At 38.9% G+C, this 26,630-nt stretch overlaps 1 protein-coding gene across 1 annotated transcript in view; it reads left to right on the top strand.

The window, feature by feature from the left end:
- The first annotated feature begins 667 nt into the window (after positions 1-667).
- fat2 (FAT atypical cadherin 2) overlaps positions 668-26,630 on the top strand; it is a 49,571-nt gene continuing 23,608 nt past the window's right edge. Inside the window, 15 exon segments of the mRNA XM_058797914.1 lie at positions 668-894; positions 4,244-7,525; positions 8,135-8,446; positions 10,164-10,222; positions 11,614-11,925; positions 13,128-13,338; positions 15,612-15,751; positions 15,928-16,203; positions 16,555-16,765; positions 16,977-19,133; positions 19,136-21,013; positions 21,244-21,440; positions 21,847-22,000; positions 22,590-22,823; positions 23,853-24,242. Of these exon segments, the coding sequence (XP_058653897.1) occupies positions 4,273-7,525; positions 8,135-8,446; positions 10,164-10,222; positions 11,614-11,925; positions 13,128-13,338; positions 15,612-15,751; positions 15,928-16,203; positions 16,555-16,765; positions 16,977-19,133; positions 19,136-21,013; positions 21,244-21,440; positions 21,847-22,000; positions 22,590-22,823; positions 23,853-24,242 (9,784 nt within the window). The 5' untranslated portion in view covers positions 668-894; positions 4,244-4,272.

The raw sequence follows: 26,630 nt of genomic DNA, 5'->3' as shown, positions 1-26,630 counted from the left end.
AGCGGGGTCTGTTTACATCATCTCTGGCGGGTAGTTGGACGCAAAAGTGCTGTCGTACCTCAACGTACAGTTCTGAAGCCATTTTGGGTCTGTGACTGTGGAGAACTTTTAATTGGGGAATCTGCTAAAGAAGTGCTCACCTTGCGTCTCAACATGATACGCATTGCATTATAGGTAGCCTGAGTGTGAACAGTGATCTCTGTTTACATAACAGTCCAACAAAGACTATGTGCTTCAGGCTGTTAGCAGTAGCGCTAGCACTAATGATAGGTAATTGCCTTCTGGTATCCGTTGGAGCGGTTTCGTGAGTTAATCAGCCACTAATTTTCTTAAGTCTGTTTCAGTATTTTGTCCACAGACTTCAAAAGCATTGAGGTGACTGCATCTAGCACAAAGCAGAGACTCTGTACTGTACTCAGCAATATGAAACCTATGAGGTGTGCTTTTACTTTGAACAGGACTTTGTGTAAAACTTAGAGATCTACCTCGCCCAAAGGCTAAAACAAACAAAAAGACCGACAGAGAGAGAGAGAGAGAGAGAAAGGGTAAAAACGCCTCCAATCTGTGTGCCCGGCTGATGGTTGACGGGTGTTGGGCTGAGTTTAGGGGGAGGGTTTCAGAGGGAGGGACAATGTCATCAGGATTGGGGAGGAGAAGATCAACCTGATTCCTCAGGGAATGAGGTGTCTCACCAGCCTTGCAACTCTTTAGTGTCGTGAACATGCTAAATTAGCTGGAACCGTCAGCGCTGGCTTTTCTGGCAGAGTTTTAGTGTTCATTATGGATGAAAAGCTATTAGATTTATTTCCGCACTGGAATACTGTCATACCAAAGGTGTGAGGACTTTTTATGCAAAGAAAAGAAAAGTTTTATGCACGCAGTCGAGGACCTCAGGTGAGTTTCTGAGATGTCAGGCATGCAGCTGAACTTCTTTGCTTCATTTCTGTTTGTGAATTTTAATCTACATCCAAAAGTGGTGCTTTGTGGGATTTTATAAATCTTGTTATTTCGCTGTGGTAAGCATTTCTTTGGGCTTCAGGTAGGCTGTTACAAGTGTTTCAATTAAGCAGATGAAACTCATGTGATCACACTTTATTTTAAGGTCCAATTCTCACTATCAACTACAACTTTTGCCTCAATAAACTCCTCTAATTTTCTGTTTATTAATAGTTAGTAAGGTAATTCTTAAGTTTAGGATTAAGGGATCTAAAATATTGGTCAAGCAGAATAAGGCATTAATATGTGCTTTATAAGTACTAATAAACAGCCAATATGATAGTAATATGCATGAATTGGTCCACACACACACACACACACAAAATACAGATAAAAGTATTTTAAATATTGGTACAAACAAAAAGGTGTTAGTAATTACTAATGCGAAGACTGTGCAAGTGCATTTCACAGGTCTGTGTGTTTATAAAAATTAGTTATTAAAGCACATAGTAATATTCTTTTTATATTATTATTGTTAATTCAAATGTTCGACTTGTTATCTGAAACACAAACAGAAGCTCTCCTCTATTCTAACACCTTTTCACTGGGGCCTTGGGTAATCTCGGTCAATATAAAATGTTATTTCTTCCTAAATACACACAGCAATTTCACATCTCATCCATCAAGGCCTTTAATGTGTTGTGGTCGTTAAGAGATTATATACTGAACATTGAGTTGATTACATATTGAACATTTATTGAACATTTTGTGGTACAAGGTGGTTATAGACTAAGGTGGACACCTTGACGATAACAAGAAGGTGGTCACCTTAAATGTCCAGGTCCAAGTAAACTGGGTTTTAAGCCAATTTTCTAAACTATCCATTCTCTGAAGCCCTCCTAGCAATTTAGATAATTGCCTCCCTGTGGCACTAGGTGTGGATGTGAGGAAATTTATATGAGGTCCTCACGTAAGTATCCATAGACAGATAGGGAACCTACTCACAGATTTTTCAAAAAAATATTTTTTTTTATGAGGAAAGGATTTAATCTTTAATCTCCAATGGAATATGACAAAAAAAAAAAACATGCATTCATTGCTTTGCTTTAAATAAAGATAATTACGTTTATCATCATTTAATTAGCAGGCAGTTCAAAAACACTTTGGGAGGAAGTTCAATTCAGCGTCATCCGTAATGTCTCAACACCGCCAAACTAGCTGTTCTGTTAAAAATGACGCATCTGTGGGCATGTTGATGCTTGGCTCTGGCCACAACTTTTGCAAACAATAAACCAACAGCAAGAGCTAGTGTAATCCTGTAGTAATCCATGCACCACAAAGCATTGATCGTGCAGGGAAAGTAATAAGAACTCCTGTAGAGTATGAAAAATTGCTGTATGTGCAATAGTTGAAGACTGCACTTTGTTGGCTTACTTGTGGTTACAGTAGTACATGTTTAAACGCATGCTACAGTTTGCTTTGATGTGATTCTCCTGAGTGTTATTAGTGCTTGCTGCATGTAAAGTTTGATTTAGTACCATCACAAGAGTGCAAGCGTGCTGAACTGTTCACAGTATCCTTAAATGTCATTAAATCTAACAAAACTGGCAAAGTGAGAACTGATAGTGAAACCTGATCCGAGTGTGTGCCGCCTGGCTGAACGTGTGGCGGCAGGTAGCTGTGAGAGTGTAGGCTGGAGGGCAGCACACTGCACATCCTACTGCTAACAGACTCACCCTGAGGGATTTCACAACTCTTACCAGTTGGATTTCAGGAGATTTCAAAAGAGTTAAGAAGTATTATTGCTGAAACCCACACAGAAACGCAGGCTTTATTTAAGTCTAACCAGTATGGGACAGATTCATTCTCTGTTACTACCTCTATCACATTGATGCGTTCTGGGAAATATGGCTCCATTTACCCCACCCCCATCTTGAGAGATTTATGGCGGTTAGAACTGTTATCATACATTTACATAAATATACAGGAGACTGACGGAGAATAATAGTTTAAATAAACGTAAATTAATACAGCTTGCTTTTAAATCTTTACAGTGTCCTTTTTTTTTTTTTTTTTACCTGGTGTCACGCACTGTATTGGGGCATAAAAGTCCATTTTTGTGGATTAATGCTATACAATATTTGGAACCTCTCAAAGTACATTTTCAGTCAGTTTGCTAACTTTTAAGTAAAAACATCTAAAATATCTTAATATTTGAAATTCAAGCTAATTTAACTGACAAAAAAATAAAACTAAAGACTAAATTGAAATGCATTTTCATGGCTCCAAAGCAAAAAATGGTAACACTTTACAATAAGGTTCATTAGTTAACATTAGTTAACAACATTAGTAAACGTGAACTAAGAATGAACAACTGTATTTTCATTAACTAACATTAACAAATAATTAAGATTAATAAATAGTGTAATAAATGCATTGTTCATTGTTTGTTCATGTTAGTAATGACATCTTATTGTAAAGTGTTACCCAAAAAATATATAGTCATTTTAAGGTCCAATTCTCGCCATTAACAAACCATTAAATATGACTTTTGCCTCAAACTCCTATTGCTGCTTATTAATAGTTAGTAAGGTAGTTGTTAAGTTTAGATATTGGGTAGGATTAGGGATATAGAATATGTTTATGCAGAATATGTGTTTTGTAAGTACTAATAAACAGCCAATATGTTAATAATAGGCATGCTAATAAACAACTTGTTAATAGTGAGAATTTGTCCCTATACTAAAGTAAACATATTTGTTTTAGGAATAAATTGTAAGTTTATTTGAAACTGGGTGGGATATGAAACATTGGGTTAAATCTTGTCCTTAAAAATTGCTGTCAAACAAGAGGGTGAGGAAGGGAAGCTCAATGTCAGGGGTGCCTGACAAAATAAATAATTCTAGTACCCGATTTAAATAGCATCCCAATGTAGTTTAAGTTACAAAACCCATTTTCATATGCTAGTTGTAGTTGACTTGTAGTTAAAGAAAACTGGCTCAACCATGTGAAAATGTATCACCTGGTTTAAAGAGTTCTGGTGCTCTTCTCACGGTTAAACAATGTAATGTAGCTTGTCAAGGCATGTCAAAACGGGACAAAAAATTCCTTACTATGGTCTTTCACTAGGTGAAACAGACAATGAGATGAATATGTGTGTGGGTTTTGCACCTTCTAGTTTCGGTATATGGTTAGATAATGGTCATTGTAATATTACTTTGGCATATCAGCTCTTGGTAAAAGCATGTCGTGGTCTACTTGTCAGAAAAATAAAGGAATGTTAAACATTTTTTTTTCTTCTCTTCAGGTCTGCGGGCCCAGGTTGAGACAGTGAGAATGGCTTTCACAGACACAGCCATAATTCTCATTGTCATAGCAATCCTAGGAACGCTAACCAGATGTCAGGGGAGCCTGGTTAAAGACAACTCTCTGCTGAGGTTCACCCATCATTTGTATAATGCCAGCATTTATGAGAACTCTGCCCCCAGGACCTATACGGAGAGCCCGGTCCGAATGGGCATCATACTATCTGATCCCTTCTGGGAGGTTAAGTACAAGATTGTCTCTGGCGATGACGATGGCCTTTTCAAAGCCGAGGAGGTAAACGTAGGAGATTTCTGCTTTCTGAGAATCAAAACCCGAAGCAGTTACTCGGCTGTGCTGAACAGAGAGGTACGAGACATTTACACTCTCACCGTCGAGGCTACTGAAAGCACCTATGACAACCGAGCTAGAACAAAGGTATCGATCCAAGTGCTTGACACAAATGATCTGAAACCACTCTTCTACCCTGCCTCTTATCATGCGCTAATCAAAGAAGACACACCGATCAAGTCCAGTCTGGTGAGAGTGAGCGCAACGGATGCTGATATTGGCAGCAACGCAGAATTTTATTACTCATTCACCACTAGATCACACCCCTTTGCCGTTGATCCGTTCACTGGAACCGTTACACTTATCAAGGCACTTGACGCCAGTCAGAGAGACAGGTATGAGCTGACTGTGCTGGCAGAGGACAGGACAAAGAAAATCTCTGGCGTGCAGAAGTTTGGAAATGTAGCTAAGGTTGTTGTGACCATACAAAACGTGACAGAAAACTTTACCCTCGTCACACCCACCAGTGCAGCGACTCCACAAACAGATGACGACAAAATAAGTGTGAACATAAAAACGGAACCCAAGGAGAAAGTGGCATCTTTAAGTATAGTTGAAGGAGATCCGCTGAAGTGGTTTCAGATTATTCCATCGACGTTGCATGATGGTGGCTTTCAATTGGTCTCAACAAAATGGACCGATTGGTCGCAAAACCCATTTGGAGTAAACATTTCCCTGCAAGCCAAAGACAGAAGAAAACCTCCTTTGCTAACATCAATACAAACCGTGCATATCCCTCCTCCTCCTCAAGTTAAACCTTTGGCATTCGAACAAGAACTCTATTACGTCACTCTCAGTGAATTTTCTCCACCGAAAAGTCACGTAGTTAGAGTATCTGTAGGTTTGAGTTTCAAAAATATTACCTACAGCATCAAAGAAAACCCAGATAGCTATAAATTCAAAATCAGTGCCAAAACGGGTGTGATAATGACTTCTCAGACTCTTGACTTTGAAAAGCACTCTCATTACGAGTTTGATGTCACAGCAAATGATGGAGAAGCGTTTACCCGTGTCGTTGTGGATATAATTGATGAAAACGATAATGCCCCCAGGTTCACGTTGCCCTCATACCAGGCTTCTCTGCCTGAAAACATCCCTATCGGAACAAGCATCTTGGCTGTCTCTGCTATCGATGTGGACAAAGATAACAATGGTTTTGTAACATACTCTATAGCAAACACAAGTCCGGTTCCTTTCAATATAGACCCACTGACCGGTGTGATTTCGACCTCCCAGGAGTTTGATTATGAGCTCATGAAGAGATGGTACCACCTGAGAATCTGGGCTTCTGATAGCGGAAGCCCTTTTAACAGAGTAAGCGAATGCTCAGCAACCATCACCATGACCAACGTCAACGACAATGTTCCAGTGTTTGAGCGGGTGGCATGCAATGCCTCCATACCTCGAGACTTTGCTGTGGGGGAGAGTATTGCAGAGATGTCAGCACTTGATCTGGATGAGCTGCAGCAGATCATATACAGGATAGAGTCTGGGAATGATGATGGACTGTTTACAATTAACCCTGTTTCTGGCTCCATTAAACTTGCTAGAGTAATTCCCTCAAATTCCGAAGGCACAGAAAATCCTTTATATATTCTTAAAATAATAGCAAATGATGGCAAATATAGTGCCGAGCCCAACACCGTGACTGTGCGTATCACAAGCAAGGGCGAAGTCGCAACCACACATTGCGAGGAGACCGGAATTACAAGACAGCTGACAGAGAAGCTTATTGAGTCATTTAAGCCGTCTCTCAACGCTAAAGAGGAAGAGTACATCTCTGACGTTCATATTATTAACCAGCACTCTCCAAAGTTTATTGCAGGCACACCAAGCTCGATCGATGTCAGGGAAGACTTTGCTCTCGATAGATCGGTGTTGCAGTTTAATGCCACTGACAATGACTCTGGCTTCAACGGAAAGCTTGTCTATGCAATTTCCAGTGGAAATGAGGATGGATGTTTTACTATTGACATGAACACAGGTGAACTGCAGATAATCAGTGCTTTGGATAGAGAGAAAAAAGAGTTTTACATTCTCAACATAACAGTGTATGACCTGGGATCTCCACAAACCTCTACATGGAAGCTTCTTGCTGTTAACGTTCTTGACGCAAATGATAATCCTCCGTTATTTTCTCAGCCAAGATATGTTGTGAACATCCCAGAAAACACAGAGGTTGACAAAAGCATATTCAAAGTCAATGCAGTCGATTTTGACTCTGAAGACAATGGAGCATTTCAATTTTCATTGCTAACCTTCACCGATTTGTTCAAGATTGATGAAGTCACAGGGGTGGTGAAAGTAACTGGGCCTTTAGACAGAGAGACCTTTAGCAGATACGACCTAACAATTGAGGCCAGAGATCAAGCCAAACTGGACCCACAGCTTTTCTCATTTACAGATCTGGTGGTTGTACTGGAGGACATCAATGACAATCCTCCAAAGTTTGTACCTACAATCTACAGGATCAAAGTCCCTGAGGACGTTCCTCCAGGCACAGTGCTGTTATGGGTCGAAAGCTTTGACTTAGATCTGGAGAGTGGAGGTCTCATAAGCTACAACCTGAAGAACAGCGAAGCAGGGACGTTTTTCCTGGATACATCCACAGGGTGCTTGACTCTGGAGCGTGAACTGGACTTTGAGAAGCAGCAGTCATATAATCTAACTGTTCGAGCTGTAGACCACGGAAAGCCTCGGTCTTTATCATCTTCATGTTTTATTGAGGTTGAAGTGTTAGATGTAAATGAAAACCTGAACCGGCCCCTCTTTACCCAGTTTGTGCATAACGCAGCCGTTACGGAGGATGCTACGGTAGGAACCTCAGTATTGACACTAACCGCTGTAGATAACGACATGGGACGAGATGGAGTAGTCAGATATTACATCCATGATGGCTCAGGGCTTGGCGTCTTCACAGTTGATAAAGAAACAGGTATGATTGTGAATACAACACGTCTCACATGCTTTACCTAGATAGAAAAATACCTCATGGATATTGCTGACCTTTTCTTTTACAGCACCTGCCTTAAGCATGTTGGGTCAACCCTGCATGTTCAAACATTTACAGATCAGTCATTAGGCACACCAAACATATGTAAAGACAAAATGATACATGGCTTTCTCCTGCACGTTGAAAGATTTTAGGCATTTGTTACATTACATAAACTATTATTCTTTGACTACACAATCATATGTAGTAATATTTTTAATATTATTTTTAATTATCCGAGTAATTAATGATAGAATTTTCATTTTTGGGTGAACTATCCCTTCAAGTTTAGGTATAGGGTAGGGTTAAGGGATCTAAAATATGGTCATGCAGGATAAGGCATTAATGTGTGCTTTATAAGTACTAATAAACTGCTGATATGCTAGTAATATGCATGCTAATAAGCAACTAGTTAATAGTGAGAATTGGTCCTTAAAATAATGTATAACCGAATGTTTAACATTAAATGAAGGCAAGCACACAGTTATTGTTAAATGTGCAGTATATTGCTGTTGCTATTGGCTAGTAATTCAAGACAATTACATTTTGCAGGTGTTATTCGGACCGCAGGCCTTCTGGATCGTGAAGCCGTGCCACACTATTGGCTGACAGTTTATGCAAAAGATCTGGGCACTGTACCACTGGTATCCTGGACCGAGGTCTACATTGAAGTTTGGGATATTAATGACAATCCCCCTGAGCTGTCCCAGCCTGTCTACTTTGGCACAGTGCAAGAGAATTTGCCAAAGGACAAATCTGTGCTAAAAGTATCTGCCACCGACATGGACAAGTCCTCTGAGGGGAAGCTCGCGTTCCAGATCCTAGATTCTCAACGCGTATATTTCACCGTAGACGCAAAAACAGGTAAACTCTATACTTCAAATGGTCCATCAGAAAGTACTTGTTCATCAGTTTTGGCTTTTTATGAGAATGATGAAATGGCACAAGTTGGTGATTCATGTCATGCAATCTTTGATGGATTGATAAAACGTGTCTAAGCACATGTTTTTTTATAAGGGTGGTATGCCTTGTGAAGGGCACAATGAATAGGACCTCTAATTACTGTGAATACTATGATCAGTGTGTGTCATTTTATGTCAAGGGTGAGGACAGTTGTTAAGCAGGCCCACAGAGTCACAAAAACCGCAACACCTCTGACCCTTTTTGCAGCTCAACCTGGCCTTTGAACACTAGCTATGAAAATTAGAACTGCATTAACCAGCGTTGCAAGCTCGCACTTGTCTTTACTAAATCCTGTCTCTTTGTTGTTTCATATGCCCCACCCTTAGCTAATAGTCAAGGATTACAAAGAAGACAGGGGGTTGGGTTGTATTATATGAAGGATCTACCACACCGAAATGTTCATTTGTAGATGTTTAAAAAATTTCTATATTTGCATTTCCATTGTTAAAGTGCTGGCGGGTTTGGCTGGAAGCTTGAGGTGAAAAGTTCTGTCCAAAACCCAACCGGTGTGAAGCATTACTTTTAAAAGAGATCTCTATGAATATTGTATGCATGCACTCTATAGTCCAGGGGGATCAAGGAGAATGCTAAATGAATATAAAAGTGTAATATAATCGATGGTACATCTCAAGAGCCAGCAGAGACAGCAACAAATCACACTTCAGTATGGTTTAGCCTGCTTCCCTCAGGGCTAAAGGGACTAGAGTTTTTTTGGCTCTCCATGTCAGGACAGGACAGACTGAGATGACTAATCGTTAGAATGAACACTATGACTAAGCTAACCGCCTTAACAGCTTAGCACCACTAAACCATAGCATTTATCGAATATGAACACTTTTTAGTGAGTAAGTAGGCAAGCCAAATATTTCTTGTGTGGGTTGGGAACAGAGTTTACATTATCAAAAGCCAAATGCTCTAAGGGAGATTAAGACACAAGAATAGAGTCAAAAAGGGATGCTTTTTTGCATGCTGAAAGTGCTAAAGACGTCTTTTTAATCCATGCAGTTGCCTATTGTCCCATGCACGATAGAGCGATCTTTCCACAGGTGGGCATTAATGCCAAAACCACACTTTCAGGATTGCCTGCCTAAATACAGGCTGTCATAAAAGCCCAGCAGGGTTTGTTTTGAGTGCTGCACAAGTTGATAGACACTGTGGGTCCCTGCCAACCCTCGTCTACTGAAACGACACTCTGCGTTTATTGCAGTCACTGGTGCATTTTGTCCGCCCTTAGCCTGAAATCAGCTGTTGAGCCATGGAGCACACTTATCCAAGCCCCTAACACCCAGTTGTAAAAAGGTGTCTGAAAACCTCTTTTACTAATTCACAACACTTCAGTGGCTCTTAAGCCGTGGCTCATTTTCAGTCAGTTTCTTGGCAGCTGGGAAGACTGGTCTTTTGGCTAAATCCTCACTGACACGGATGTGAATAATCGTTGTTCCCACGGCTTGTATACCACAGGCTGACCTAGTATAAACAGTGGAACAAAACAAATAAAGCTTGAAAAACAAAGAAGGGAAAGTAAAACGGGCAGCCTGGTGTGAACGAACAGGTGTGCCATCCATCTGAAGCTGGTGGCATTGATCAGCTTGTCTGTTCTTCTTCTGTGTTTGTTTAGGTGTGATCAGCACCCTTGCTCCTCTGGACCGGGAACAAAAAGCAGAGCATATCATTGAGGTTGGTTCACTTGCTTCCTTCTGTTTACTAGGTCATGAACCTCAGGCCTGAGCCTTTCTCTGGCTGATTGCTGAGAACAGGTTGTTGTTTGTGTTTCCAGTGTGTTGTTATGTATTATAGTCTTAAATGGATAGTTGTAAGTTACACATAAAGGAGAAATTTTGGAGAATATTCAGGTTCGTCTTTGCTATACAACAATTCACAGTGTCCATAAGCTTCAAAAGGACAAAAAAGCATGATAAATGTATATATGACTTATTTTAAGTCATCTGAAGCCAAGCTCATTTTTGAGTACTGAACAGACAGAAATGTAAAATGATTCACTCATAATCATTTCCTCTAGTGTGCTGTTAACTTCAGATCCATTGTGACCGAATCATTGAGTCAGTGTTGAATCAGAGAACCAGATCTGTCCAATTTGTGAATGAATCACTCTTTTGAGCCAGTTTTTTACTTTTTTTATTTTTTTCGACAAACTGGTTGCTCTGGTTCACTAATCAAACATGATCAGTTTGAATCATTTGATATGGCGCTGTTGTTGTGTGGTAAAGAAATACACGAAGATTCACTTAAAATTAGTCCTATAAAAAGCATTATATTAGTCCTATGAAACAGCATTTCATTTTGGGTGAAGTACATGAAGCATATTTGTAGTGTGCTTAATAATTGGTAATAATAAAAGGGTTGATTTTGAAAACATTTTTGATCACCCATTAAAAAATTACATTTGATTTTTGATAACAATTTGCTGAAAATTCACATTTGAATCACATAGTGAGTAAACTTCATTTTAAAACAGTTACAGTCACATACATTATTTGTTTAAATGTGCTGCCTCAAAGAAATGTTGTTGGAAAGTAAAATGGATATGAATTCTGTGGATATGGTTACAGTAAATGCTAATATAAAGAATATTGCAGTTATAATATTTTATATTTAGACTGTTGTATTATTCATTATTAAATATCTCTGTTTTTAATATTTATTTAATGTTGGAAACATTTTATTTTATGGTGTCCATGTTACATTACATGTGTACTTACTATTATAATAACAACAGATTATGCATAATTACATGCATAATTTATGTATGTAATTAATGTAATTGCATAATTAATGATTATGCATAATTACAAGGACTGTATCTTAAAATAAAGTGTTACCTTAATGTTTAAGTAAAATTTGGATTTGTGAACCTAAGAGCCAGTTTTATAGTTTGTCTTGTGTTTGATTACAGTGTTACATCGAAATATTTAAACATTTTTAAAATTTCATAATGCATGCAACAGAGAGTTAAATACTCTGTGGAACAGCTGTTAATTTAAAGACAAATGCGTTTTTGATTTGTGCACATGATGTTCATGATGTTTTCCTCTCCTGTTGTTGTTTAGGTCATGGTATCAGATGAAGGGGCCCCTCCACTAAGCTCGACTGCAACCGTAGTCATTGAAGTCCTGGATGAAAATGATAACAGCCCTCAGTTCAGCCATAAGCTTTTCCAGGTAAAACTCCCTGAGCGGCAGAGCATGGCTGGGCCTCAGGAGATCTACAGGATGGTGGCCCGTGATGACGATGTGGGGCCCAACGGCATGGTCAAGTACAGTCTGGAAGACAGCAGTGAGGATCGGTTTAATATTCATCCTGAGACCGGGGTGGTGACAGCTAGAGGAGAGTTTGTTCGGGGCAGCTACAGTATTCTGACGGTACGGATACAAATTAGGGCTGTGGATTTTTAGGTTGACTCACGCTGTTTTGATTTGGTTTGGAACAACCATTTGAATCAGTATTTTAAAAAAATGCATTTATACAGAATATGTTAAGAAATATGTGTGTGTGTGTTCACTGCTGTGTGTGTGCACTTGGGATGGGGTTAAATGCAGAGCACTGATTCCGAGTATGGGTCACCATACTTGGCCACATGTCACGTCACTTTCACTTTCATACTGTTGTTAACTCATTACTCATGTCACAGTTCTATCACAGCTTTGGGGGGAAATCACACATGAGTTTAATTTTTTTGTAGTAAGAAGTACACTACAGGTCAAAAGTTAAGATTTTTTAAAGATTTTTAAAAAATGTTTTAAGTATCTGTTGCTCACAAAGGCTGCATTTATTTGATCATAAATACAGTGAAACTGTAACATTGTAAACTATTATTACAATTTAAAGGGACTGTTTTCTATTTGATTATTTTAAAACGTCATTTATTAGTGTGATGACCAAAATTTTATGGAATATATTGTGATATTTGTTGGTATAAATTTTCTTTATGCTTGACGAATGTTTTAGTGAAATCAATGACTTGATTTCAGGATATATTGCTTAAAAATACTGCAGATTCATATGCATCTTTCTTGAAATATGACTTTTGAATTATGAAAGCTGAATTTTTAGCATCATACTCTAGTCTTCAGTGTCACATGATCCTTCAGAAATCATTCTAATAGGAAGAATTTATTTCTTATTAGCAAAGTTTTGTGGAAACCATGATACAGAATAATTTCTGAAAGATTATGTGACACTGAAGACTAGAATAATGATGCTGAAAATTCAGCTTTACCATCACAGGAATAAATAACATTTTAAAATATATTCACATAGAAAACAGTTATTTTGAATTGTAATAATATTTCACAATTTTTTTAAAATCAAATAAACAGCATTGGTAAGCATAAAAATATTTAAAAATCATAATTATTAAAAAATAATAATAATAATTAGCCAGTAGTGCAAATGATCCACAATTCAAAAGTCATATTTCAAGAATGATGTATATGAATCTGCAGTATTTTTAAGCAATACAAGTCATTACATTCTACAAACATAAACCAAATTTATGGCAACAAATATCACATGATATATTCTATATGTTTTTCACCTTTTGTTTTCTCCTTCCCTATAATAGATTCAAGCAACAGACCAAGGCAACCCTCCAAGAATGTCTAAGACCCGTCTGCATGTTGAATGGCTGCCCCAACCTGAGCCCAGCTCCGATGTGCTGGCTTTTGATGAGCCTCCCTTTAACTATGTGGTGATGGAGACCGATCCTGTCACTGACATGGTGGGAATCATCCGAACGGAGATCCCACAGAACCTTCTCTTGTTTGACATTATCGGTAAGCACATCTCTATCACTTATCAAACTTAACTGTATTAGAGTCAAACAGTAAGTATGTTGGGTATCATGCTACAGCATGTAGGGGGTCTGGTGTCACGTGATGAGATCTGTGCCAGGAGCCTGATCTTAGCAGTGACACATTTCTTCAGATGACAAGCCAGAGCACCAGAGGAGCTGCCTTCCTCACAGCTCTGCCATCAGTCTCTCTGTAGCCGTGCAAGCAGCACATATTCGCCTGCGGTTAAGGGCTGAACCTGACCTTCACTCTGCTCCCACATTCTTACCTTCAGCCCTGCAGACTCACTCCGAGAGAAATGAGCTTCAGTGGAAATAAATCACAAGCATTTGTAGTAGGGAGGGAAAACGAATCGCATGGAAGAGAATTCACCTGTTGGGTACAGATCTTGTTTTATCTCAGCGTGGTTCTGAAATGAAGACAGCGAGGCCCGCATTAATTTACATTCGTTATCTTACTCTTAGATATGAACACATTATATTTTAACCAGAAAACTGTGGTCATTCTGATGAAAAAGACTCTTTGATACGAGACCCAGAGTCATACATTTCAGATAACTTACACATAGCTCTGAATTTGTCATGCATAATTTTGTGATTTATTAATGTTAGGTCATATATATGTATTTTTACTTTGTGCTTTAAATTATGATTTTTAATTTGATTCTGTACTTGATAAATGAAGCTAGACAGTTAGAAGTGATGTGATTACCTAAATGTATAATTAAAAGTGCTAGTCTGTAAACCCTGCACCTATTTAATTAGAAAGAAAACCAATGACAAAAATACGCAAATATTGTAATAAGTCATGGATTATTACTGTGCATGCCTGAATTAACAGTGCATATTTGATTTGTTCATTAAAGCATTAAATATTCTATAATGGTTTTATGATGGACTTCAAAGTATTAATTTATATTAAAATCAATAATTTACATAAACAGCAGAAAGAATATTCATATTCATCTTAGTGCAGTGTTGGTTAGAAGTTGCATCTCTAGTGTGTTTAACTTTAACCCTAACCCTGACTTTTCATCATTTAGTTTGAAGGCTTTGTTTTGCTGTAGCAGCCCATGAGAAGCCAATTATGTAGTATTAATTAAAAAAGATCATCAGACAGCTTTTGTTCAGAATATATCTCAAAACCTCCATCAAGGCCAGTATTAGATATGGTTGATCTTCAGCAAAGAGATAGATCCATTTGAAGACTGCTTTGTAAAGGTTAGAAATAAAAATAGTGAATAGGCACCTGAAAATATAGTTATTAAATCAGGACCAGAAAATCTTCAATAGGTGGAATTTTTAATAAACACCATCTGTTAAAGCAAGCATGAATTTACCCCCACTGAGTAAGACGTCTGGTCTTTTCATGCATGTGCCAAATATTTTCCCTTAAACAATAGTGCTGATGTGATGAATAGTGTCACAGGAGTGCCCTTGTTTTCTGTCATTATTGTACCAGGATGGGTATAACAACAAAGTCTCATGTGGGTGTTAGAGAGAAACTGCATGATTGGTACCCATAATCTGAAATGTTGAATCTACAGTATGCTGGTGCTTTTCATCAAGGCTTTTTTTGTTGCAACTCGTGCGCTTATTTTACTCATACAAGATTTAGAGGATTGCATGTTTATTATAGTTCACCTGAATCTAACTGTCACAACACTTCATGTTACTCAGCCCTAAAGCAATGCATACGGGTACACACACTTGGTAAACCACGTGTGAAACGTTATTTTCTAACTCAGCAGATTTTACATTGGACACTGAGTGTTGACCTAAAACAGAACCAAAAACAGTACAAAAGTAAGCAATTCTCTTAAAATCAAACATTATAATGCATTAATCTTCATTATATAAATATAATATTGAATTAGAATGTTTGAAGCAACGTGGTTACATAAATTTATAATTAAAAGCACCACTCTCTATACAAACATTGTAATAAGTTATTACTTTTATGGATTGTTGTAATTGTGTAATATTGAAATGCATACATTTAAATAATATTACTGGAATGTTATATTAAAATACATAAACAATGATTAATAGACCAGCTAGAGAAGCAACAAATGAATATGCACCATAAAGTTTGATTGGATACACGCCTTTGAGTATAATACATGGGAAGTGTTTTATTTTTTATTTTTTATTTTAAAGTTGACAAGCCTTTTTTGTGGTTGCATTTATGTGGTTAGTTACAGACCGATGGGTTGAGAACCACTTGTCTAACCAGTAGCTGATGTTATACCTTAGGTGGTGATGAAGAGCAGGACTTCTACATTGAGAAGAACACAGGGAGCATTGTGAAAGCTAGACGTCTGGATGCAGGCAGAAAATCTCATTACAACTTAACAGTCAGAGTCACAGATGGATTTCAGGCCATAACCACTCAGGTATGAGCACACATGCCAAATCCATCACACAATGAATGCAGAGTCAATAAATTCATAGCGTGCAAATAGAATGCGAGATGAAAGATTTGCCATTGTTATCTGGTCAGCATTTTAATATGTCTCACTTTAAGCCAATGGACAGCTGAGAGTGTAGTGGTTTGTCTTTCTTCTCTAAGGCCTACATTCAAGTAGTGGATATAAATGAGCATCGGCCCAGGTTCTTGAAGAGCCTCTATGAGGTGAGAGTGCCAGAGGACACATCTCCATGGAAGGAGATCCTTCACATCAGTGCCCACGATGCAGATGCCAACAGTGGACTCTTTTACTCCATCCACAGCAGCCTTAACCCAGACAGCCTCAAGTACTTTCACCTGGACCAAAGGAGCGGTGTGCTTGTCATGAAAGAAGAGCTAGACTACGAGACCATCTCCACTCATACACTAATTGTGATGGTAAAGAGATACTTGACTTGACTCATCTAGACTCTCATCTCAAGGTCTTATGTAAATAGTAGCCAGTGCAATCTGTTACAATTACGCACAAGCTTTTAAATTAAATGGGCATGAAAACATTTGGTTATTTTTCCAGTTGAATGATATTAGAATTCATTTAATCATTTTGAGTCACTCACATAATGATATAGATGGGGTCAGAGCACATGGAAGACCATAAATCCACATTCCTGAAACATTCCTGACCTCAATTAAGCACCTAAAAGAGAAAAAAAAAACATCAGTGGTCAAAAGTTATCTTCCTGACCCTTGCACCACACACACATTAAACTGTTTACTTTATCATTGCAGGTACGAGATGAGAAGATCCCAATAAAAAAGAACTTTGCGAAGGTTGTTGTGCATGTAGAAGACTGTAATGACCACAACCCATCTTTTCTGAGTACTCATTATGAGGGCACCATAAGTAATCTGGCACTCACTGGCACTGAAGTGCTACGAGTCAAAGCCCTGGACAAGGATACAGGGAGCAATGCGGAGATTGTTTATTCCTTTCACTCTGGTAAGACATTTGCCTGGAGCACTATGTTGCCTTTGCTTTTTAACAACTTTTGCGTTCATGGAAAGCACAGATACAAGTCTTGCCTTTATACTTAATTTTTTTAATGTGGCATTTATAAATACTCTTGGGTGGCAATTAAAAAAATGATAATCATGTTTAATCTGTTTTTGACATTTAACAAAATAAAGCAAACTCTCTCTTTTTTGTCCAGGTGGGAATATAGATGGTGCTTTTGAAATCGATCAGGAGACAGGAAACATTCGTGTGTCTGATGCATTAGACAAACTTCCACAGGAGCAGTATCACCTCACAGTAAAAGCCACAGATCAGGGCTTTCCCCAGCGCAGTGCCCTTTGCCCAGTTACCATCACCGTAAAGCTGTCTGAATTCACACCACCCAGGTTCTCCTCTGAAGAATACATCACTGAGATAAGTGAGGCCGTGCCTCCTGGCTCCCCTGCACTGTTTGTCTCCGCCAGCTGCCCATCTTCAGTGCTGTACAGGATCAATGACGGCGACCCCAATGGAACGTTCCACATCAACATAAACTCTGGACTCTTGTCTGTCCGAAACGCACTTGATTTTGAGCAACACCCTTCCTACCGTCTGACAATAAGAGCTACAAATACAGCGGGAGTCTCATCTGATGCAATGGTTTACATTTATGTGATAGATGAAAATGACAACGCCCCTGTTTTCCATCAGGACACTTATTATGGGCAAATTAGCGAGTCTGCGCCCCTCAACAGCTTGGTAACTGGAGAGAACAACACGCCATTAGTGATTAAGGCGTCAGATGCGGACAAAGACGCAAACGCTCTTCTGGTCTTCCAAGTCCTTGAGCCTGCTGCTCAGAAAGTGTTTAAAATAGACCCAAGCATGGGTACCATCTCCTTAAAGTCTACAGTTGACTTTGAGGCAACACCTGAATTTTTCTTCACAGTTCAGGTGTGGGATTCTGGTGAGCCATCACTAAGTGCTTCCAAGCCATGCAGAGTAAACATTCGTGTACTGGACATTAATGATTGTCCTCCCAAATTTGCTTTACCTGTATATGAAACTGCCCTCACCTTACCGGTTTTTGAAGACATGGATGTGATCCAAGTGACAGCTCATGATGCAGATTCAGCAGTGGCCTACATGATTTCAGAGAGTACTAGTAAAAATGCTTTTAAAATAGACCAGTCCACTGGAATCATCTTGGTGAATGATTCGTCTGAACTGCAGTCTCATAATGAGTTAAAGATCACAGCCTCAGATGGGTTATATAAAGACACTACCCTAGTGAGATTCAATATCACCAATGCAGCAAAAACTAGTCTGAAGTTTGAGGACAGGATGCATGTAGCTACTGTACTTGAGAACAGTACATCTATTAAAATTTTAGCCGTTCTGAGAGCAACAGGTAGCTACCTGAGTGAGCCCTTGCAGTACACTGTCTTGAACCCACATGGGAAATTTGCAGTGATTCCATCGTCTGGAATCCTGCAGACCACCGGCGTTCCGTTTGACCGGGAGGAACGGAATGAGTATGATGTGGCTGTGGAAGTCCGAGACATGAGGCATCCTCCACGTGTGGATGTCACTCATGTTAAGGTCTATATAGATGATATCAATGACAATGCCCCAGAAATATCAAATTTGCCTCATTCGCTGAAGATATCGGATGAAACCGAACCAGGGGATGTTCTCTTTCAAGTGCTAGCAACCGACAATGACTCAGGTGAGAATGGATCCATACTATTTTCACTGGAGGACGATTTCAGTCTCTTCAGGATCGACCGTTATCTTGGAGATGTGTCGTTACTAAGACCTTTAGATTTTGAGTCTTTGAATAAATATGTTCTTACTGTACTGGCATCAGATGAAGGTGAGCCGAGTCTGTCAGCCGTCGGGACGCTGTATGTCCAAGTGCAAAATCGTTCTCATCCCATATTTCAAAGTCTGTACTACCCATTGAAATTACCTGAGAATATTAAGCCATTTACAACGATCCTGCATGTGCAAGCAAGAAATCCTGAAGGATACCGCCTTATCTACAATCTAGAAGAAGACAACGCCTCCAGGTTCTTTAACATCGATTTCAAAACAGGGGTCTTAAGTGTCACTGATTTCCTAGACTTTGAGACTCAAACAAAGCATATTTTGACTGTTCGTGCCACGGATTCGGTGACTGGCACCTTTACCGAAGCCAATGTAGAGATTGACGTAGAAGATATAAACGACAATGCCCCTGTCTTTCAGAGTCTGTCTTATGTTGCAGATGTGTCTGAAGGCCTTCCAATAGGCACATCTGTTTTACAAGTCTCGGCTGTTGACAGAGATTCAGGCAGGAATTCAGATATAACTTACCAGCTGGTCGATAAAGAAAATTTTTTGAAATTGACCCACTAAGTGGGATTTTGGCGACATCGCAAGTATTGGACTATGAAACCTCGCAACAGTTCACTCTGAAAGTTAAAGCCACAGATAAAGGCACACCACCTCTCAGCAGTGAGGCTCAAATCATCGTGAACGTCATAGATGTAAATGATAACCCTCCAGATTTTAGCGAGCCGTCTTATCGTGCCTCTCTTGATGAAAAGGCCACTTGTGGCCACATCATTATCAAAGTTCAGGCTTCAGACCCCGATAGCAAAGATGACCTCCAATATAAGATCCTGTCAGGCAATGAAGGGAGATATTTCTCTATTAATGAATCATCCGGACTTATCTCGTTCTCGAATGTGTGCAAGAGAAACCTGGATCCGTTTTATAATCTCACCGTTGCGGTTTCCGACGGTGTGTTTCAGAAGACTGCCCCTGTTAACATTGACATGACAAACGGCAACAAGCACAGCCCCTATTTTAGCCAGAACATTTACGAGGCAGATCTGGCAGAGAATGCAGAAGCAGGAACTCGTGTGATTCGATTGGCTGCTATTGACCCGGACGATGGTCCATACGGCAGTGTTGATTACACTATCATTAACAAGCTTGCTGATGAGAAATTCTCTATTGACGAAGACGGACAAATTGTGACTTCTCAGTCTTTGGACAGAGAAAATCCATCGCAACGTGTGATCGCGATTAAGGTCATGGCTAAGGATGGAGGAGGAAGAGTGGGGTTTTGCACTGTGAAGATTATTCTAACAGATGAAAACGATAACGCCCCTCAGTTTAAAGCCTCAGAGTATCAGATTTCCATTCAATCCACGGTGAACAAAGGCTCACCGGTTATACAGATAATGGCTTATGACGCAGATGAAGGTAAAAACGCTGACGTCACTTACACAGTAGAAGAAGCAGAAGAGGTTACGGAAGATATTATTGAGGTCAACCCTTTTACCGGAGTGGTCAGCGTCAAAGAGAGTCTGGTTGGTTTGGAAAATAAGATTTTCAGCTTCAAAGTTAAGGCCAGAGATGGAGGCATACCTTTTTACAACTCCTCTGTGCCAGTACAGGTCAAAGTGGTCCCACCGGAGGTCACTCTGCCCCAGTTTACAGAGCCATTGTACTCGTTCTCGGCATCTGAAGACCTCCCTATCGGATATGAGATAGGCACAATCAAGGCGGACGCTGACATGCCACTGATATACAGCTTGGTGAATGGCAACACTGTAGACAGCAACAACGAACATGTTTTTGCTGTTGACAAAGACAGCGGTACTCTTGTAATGCAGAAGAACATTGACCACGAAAAAACCAAGGTGTACAAGATCGATGTGATCGCTCAAGGAAATCACAATGGCACCGATGTAGCATCTCTTGTATCTGTTCACATAGAGGTTCAAGATGTTAATGACAATCAACCTATGTTCGAGGCGGACCCCTATGAGGCCTTCCTGGCTGAGAATTTGCCCCCTGGCACCACGGTCATTCAAGTGACAGCTAATGATGCAGATACAAACGTCAATGGAGAAGTCTCATATATGCTTGAGCCGGAGTCAGATGATATTGGCGACATTTTTATCATTGATTCGCAAACTGGCTGGATTACTACCTTAAAGAGGGCTGATTCTGAGACCAAACAGCTTTATAGATTCTATGTGGTGGCCACTGATCATGGTGACTCTGTCAAACTATCCTCTTCTGCACTAGTTGAGGTTACTATCACAGATGAAAACGATAACCCACCTCAGTTTACAGACGAACTGTACCAAGGGTCCATCCTTGAGAACAGCAAGCCTGGAGAAACCATTGTCACTCTGACGACTGCTGATAAAGACGTGTCTGCAGAAAACAGACAGATTGTATGTTATATAACAGGTATGCAAAGTCACTTCTGTAGTTAAATGATGCCTCATTGTCTGTAGAGATTACAGTTGTCATTACCAAGTTTAAATCATTCATGAAACTGAGTTCTGGTAGTTCTTCTGGCTTTACAGTTCAGCTTTGACATTTTAATTCAAGTCTGACTGTTGTATAAACAGTTTTGCATGGGTGAAGTTATGTATTTTGGTTTTAAACAAATACTGTTGGTGTTTTCATCTCTGAAGATGGAGACCCATTGGGCCAGTTCTCAGTCACAGAAACTGGGGAGGAGTGGACAGTGATTTCCAAAAGTCCGCTTGACAGAGAAGACAAAGACAGATATAACCTTAAGATAATTGCCACAGATGGAAGGTTTCAAACATCTGCTAATGTAGAGGTCCATGTTCTTGACCTCAATGACAACAGTCCTTTGTGTGAGCAAGTAAGTCAGATATTCTCCAGAAGATATACAGTATGTATACTATGTGTGCTTCTTCAACTATGGACACTTTGTCTCTGTGGACATGTAGAAAATAAATGCAAAATAGTAATAAATAAATCTGGTGAAATGAACACATTTTTAAATGTAGGAAGAAATAAACAATGCATGCATGGGAAAATGTTTCCAATATGTTATTCATGAAGTAGATTGAAAACATTGAAATCCATTCAAGAAAAATCACTCTAGGGACACAAAAGTGCCTGTAGAAACACCCAAATACTAAAAGTACTTGGGTTATTGTTCTCAAATGACATAACTTTATGAAATATGATGTTAATGTTGAAATATGATGACAAGCTATTTTTTTTTTTTTTTTGGAAACTTCCCACTTTATCCCTTTTCCCAGCTACTTTATACTGAGGCTATCATGGAGAATTCCAACTCGGGCTTGTTCATCCTGAAGATCTCTGCTTCTGACCCCGACATTGGGACAAATGGCCAAGTGTCATTCACTCTCCATGGACCTAATGCAGACAAGTTTCATCTTGATTCCAGAACTGGTAATTTTGATCTCCAGATCTAGTCCCTCCTACATTTTCCTAGAAGAATTAACTGTTTAAAAATAGTTGGAAACAGTTAGAGATTGCGTTTGCTTACTACTTTTTTTGAGGAAATCAAATCAACAACAAAGATAAGAGGCAACTTTCCCAGGGCATTTGGAATTTTTGGAATTCCTTGTAAACAATGAGAGTATTTGATTTATGATAAGTTTATGTGACTTGCCTTCTTCCAGAGTATCCTATCTTAATGTAACATCTTTTAAGATGGTTATATTGTGTTTCCAAGATACAAGATGCATGAAATGCTTTGGGCAAAGGTAGAAAACAAAGGACTGTGTCAAGCTCTGAAGTGTTTAATTCCTGAAACAGCAACTTTCTTTGTTTTTTGTAGCCATGTTAAAGAAAAGAAACCACTAATTCCAAGTAAATAATCTGTTGCACACCTTTATCAAATAAATAACTAGTCGAGGCTCGTCTCAGATACCGTACATGTTACAACACCTTGTGTTTAACCCTCCCATGTTATTGTCAGTAAAGCCTTGTTTCGAGCATATGCATGCTTTAAAAAAAATTTTCTTTTTTTTTTTAGGAGAGCTGTTCACCCTTGCTGTCTTGGACCGGGAGCGAGAAACGGAATATGATCTTGTTGTCAAAGCGACTGATGGCGGTGGCCGCTCTTGTCAGGCAGACATCACACTCATGGTGCAAGACATGAACGACAACCCGCCACAATTCTCCACAAGCCACTATGAAATCACGGTGTTTGACAACACAACGATTAGGACGCCTATTGCAGTCATCTATGCCAAAGACCCAGACACAGGTATGGTACTGCTTCTCTTGTCACGAATGGCTGCTTCAAAGCAAAAAACACAGACTATTTTCGGCTTATCCACTCAGAAAGCGTTAAAAGCCCCCAGTTTTTTTTCCTTGACCCATTGCACGCAGGTTGAAATCCTAAAGGTATGCATCGTTTGATGTGGGATTGAAGGCTGTGACAGAGAAACATGATTAGGGAGGGAAAGACCACACCTGGAGATGTGTGTGAACATGTACACATACTGACTGCTGTCACAGGGATTCATGTGAATTTGAACTACTTTGCCTTTATAGAATGTCTTCAAGCAAATTAATAACATTATCCTCTCTAAGCACAAGTATTACGCAAATGTGCAAAGTCAAAAACAGAATGTGTTTATCTTGCAGTGTGAACATCAATCAATGGTAACATTTTATTCTGATAGTCCACTTTGCTAACTATAAGCAACTAGATGTCAACTAACAGTCATTAGAGTATTAGTAAACTGTCTGCTTAATATCTGCTAACACTTTAGTATGACTATAAGTAACTTTGCAAGTACGTCAACTTATTCTACCAACCCTAACCTAACAGTCTACTTATACTGAAATGAGTGTTAGTTGACATGTAGTTACAAATTAATGACAATGGCAAAGTTACTTAGAGATAATAGAATGTCTAAAGTAAAAAATAAAGTGTAAATCAACAGTAACCAATTAAATAATTATACGTTAACACTTTATATTAAGGACCAATTCTCACTATTAACTAGTATGCATATTACTAATATATTGGCTGTTTATTAGTAAATATGAATGCATTATTCTGCATGACCATATTTTAGATTCCTTAATCCTAAACTTAACAGCTACCTTACTAACTATTAATAAGCAGCAAATTAAGAGTTTATTGAGGTAAAGTCGCAGTCAGTAGTTAGTTAACAGTGAGAAATAAACATATTACATTTAAGACCCCAAATCATTTTTAAGCATCTGTTGTTCTGCCATTCCTGAACTGAAATACTGAGAATATTATGTTATATAACTCTTCCAGGTATAAACTCAGAGGTGAGATACTCTCTTCAAGGCGCCGACAGCGGTTTCTTCTCCCTAGATGAAATCTCAGGCATTCTGAGACTGGAGAGATCTCTAGCCGATGAGACCAAGTCCACTTATGAGATGAAAGTGAAAGCCACTGACCGAGGCCTCCCTCGCCACCTTTTCTCCTTCGCCACCATTACAGTACACGTGGTCATCCTGAGTGATTACCAGCCGTTGTTTCTTAGCTCGGAGTACTCTGTACAGATCCCAGAATCACTTCAGATCGGATCGGAGGTGATCAGCGTGTCCGCCCTCACCAAAGATAGCACTGAAAGTGAGCCTGTGCGATATACTATCATCTCTGGCAATGAAGATGGCCGATTCCAGATAAACCCCATGACAGGTAGGGGCTTTTCAAATTGAGGTTGCTTTTTTGAAATATACAGCATCAAACATGTCAACATTTTTACATACTGTATAGAAACACTTAAAATTTTAGAGGTAGATTTAGGTTTATTTTTGGTAGTGTGAGATCTTTTATTATGATGAAATCAAAGTGCAAACAATGTTATTTATGAATTAATGATATAAAAAATACTTCTATGTATTTAATGCACATAATGCACTATGTATAAAATGTTTTTACTTTTCACTTGATGGTTATGTGGCATTTTTAAAGTGATTCAATTTAATCTTTGAGAAAATGCCATTAAAAGTTCCAATATTGTTTTCAAAAAAGTTTGGTCACACTTTATTGTAAGGTCCAGTTCTTACTATTAGCTAACAATTAACTATGACTTTTGCATCAATAAACTCCTAATTTGCTGTTTATTAATAGTAGTTTAAGTTAAGGATTATGGGATCTAAATTATGGTCATGCAGAATAATGCAATAATATGTGCTTTATACACTGAACAAAATTATAAATGCAACACTTTTTTTTAGCTCCCATTTTTCATGATTTATTTGTTGTTTCACAACAATGGGCCTCAGGATCTCGTCACGGTATCTCTGTGTATTCAAAATGCCATCAATAAAATGCACCTGTGTTCGTTGTCCATAACATACGCCTGTCCATACCATAACGTTGACATCAGCAAACCGCTCACCCACACAACGCCATACACGCTGTCTGCCATCTGCCCTGTACAGTGAAAACCGAGATTCATCCGTGAAGAGAACACCTCTCCAAAGTGCCAGACGCCATCGAATTTGAGCATTTGCCCACTCAAGTCGGTTACGACGACGAACTACAGTCAGACGGCTTATGGTAGAGAAATGAACAGTCAATTCACGGGCAACAGCTCTGGTGGACATTCCTCCAGTCAACATGCCAATTGCACGCTCCCTCAAAACTTGCGACATCTGTGGCATTGTGCTGTGTGATAAAACTGCACATTTTAGAGTGGCCTTTTCTTGTGGCCAGCCTAAGGCACACCTGTGCAATAATCATGCTGTCTAATCAGCATCTTGATATGACACACCTGTGAGGTGGATGGATTGTCTCGGCAAAGGAGAAGTGCTCACTAACACAGATTTAGACAGATTTGTGAACAATATTTGAGAGAAATAGAAAACATGTACTATGTACTTTTGTGTACATAGAAAAAGTCTTAGATCTTTGAGTTCAGCTCATGAAAAATGGGGGCAAAAACAAAAGTGTTGCATTTATAATTTTGTTCAGTGTAAGTACTAATGAACAGCCAGTATGCTAGTAATATGCATTGGAATTGGTCCTTAAAATAAGGTGTTACTGAAAGTTCTTATGTATTTTACACTCTTACATTTTAGGGACCTTTTAACTAAAAAGATTTGACTGCAGCCCATGCAACACAAAACAATTACATTGACTTTGAGGCTGAATGTGTTTGTGATCTATGTACAAAACATTACTCATCATTACTTGCAAAAAGTAGACATGATATATTAGCATACTGCCATTGATCGTCTGTGGCTTATTCCTGTTGTGTGTAGCTGGAATTTTCTTCAGCATGAGTAAATGTTGAACAGAAGAACCTGTGCTGACATGTATCCACACAGGCACTTGCCAGCTTGTTTATTCCCATCTGTTCATTCCTCTTAGTCTCTTCTCTCTCTCTCTCGCTCATGTGCTCTTATCGCGAATCCTCAGAGCCTTCGTGCTGTAGGACTTTTGTGAGCGATTGAGCCAAACTCTTTATTAGCTGTCAAATAATACACTACTTTGAGTTCTGCTAGCAGGCTTTCTGCACAAATCAATTGGCTATTTAGAGATCATTTCAATCCAAAAGCTATAAGTCCACTGTGTAGTTGCTTATAGTCTCATAGCACATAACAGTCAAGCTCAGGTCTGCTGGGTATGCATTAGATTTTTGACTTTTTCTATTTGCCTAGAGTGTAGTGATTCTTTTTAAGATGTGCTATCTAGACAAACCTTTATATGGTATAAGAAAGTAAAGAAAATAGATGATTTATTGTAGTTCAGTAGCAGTTTTCTATGTCAGCAATATTTTCTTTCAGTGGATTCTTTTAGTGAAGTTTGCATGTATTTTTATACCACTGCATTTCAATAGAAATCTCCCCTTCTTTGAACAAAAGCTGAGGCTTTTTATCTTTTTATCTTTGATTGTTCTCAGGTGTCCCGTTTTCCAAAAAGGGGCAGCTAATCACGTTTTAACTTTAATAATCAAAGACTGTTTGTACATGAGAATATTTTTCTTCAATAAGTTCATCAATCATACATTAAACCACTTGCACTATATTATTTTGCCTTTTTCACAATAATTGTAGGATTAAAAAATAAATACATTTA

The sequence above is a fragment of the Onychostoma macrolepis genome, chromosome 14 (assembly GCF_012432095.1).
Source record: "Onychostoma macrolepis isolate SWU-2019 chromosome 14, ASM1243209v1, whole genome shotgun sequence".
In the NCBI taxonomy this organism is placed as follows: domain Eukaryota; kingdom Metazoa; phylum Chordata; class Actinopteri; order Cypriniformes; family Cyprinidae; genus Onychostoma; species Onychostoma macrolepis.
Note: the sequence above shows the minus strand (reverse complement) of the source record. Positions and strands in the feature narration are given on the sequence as shown.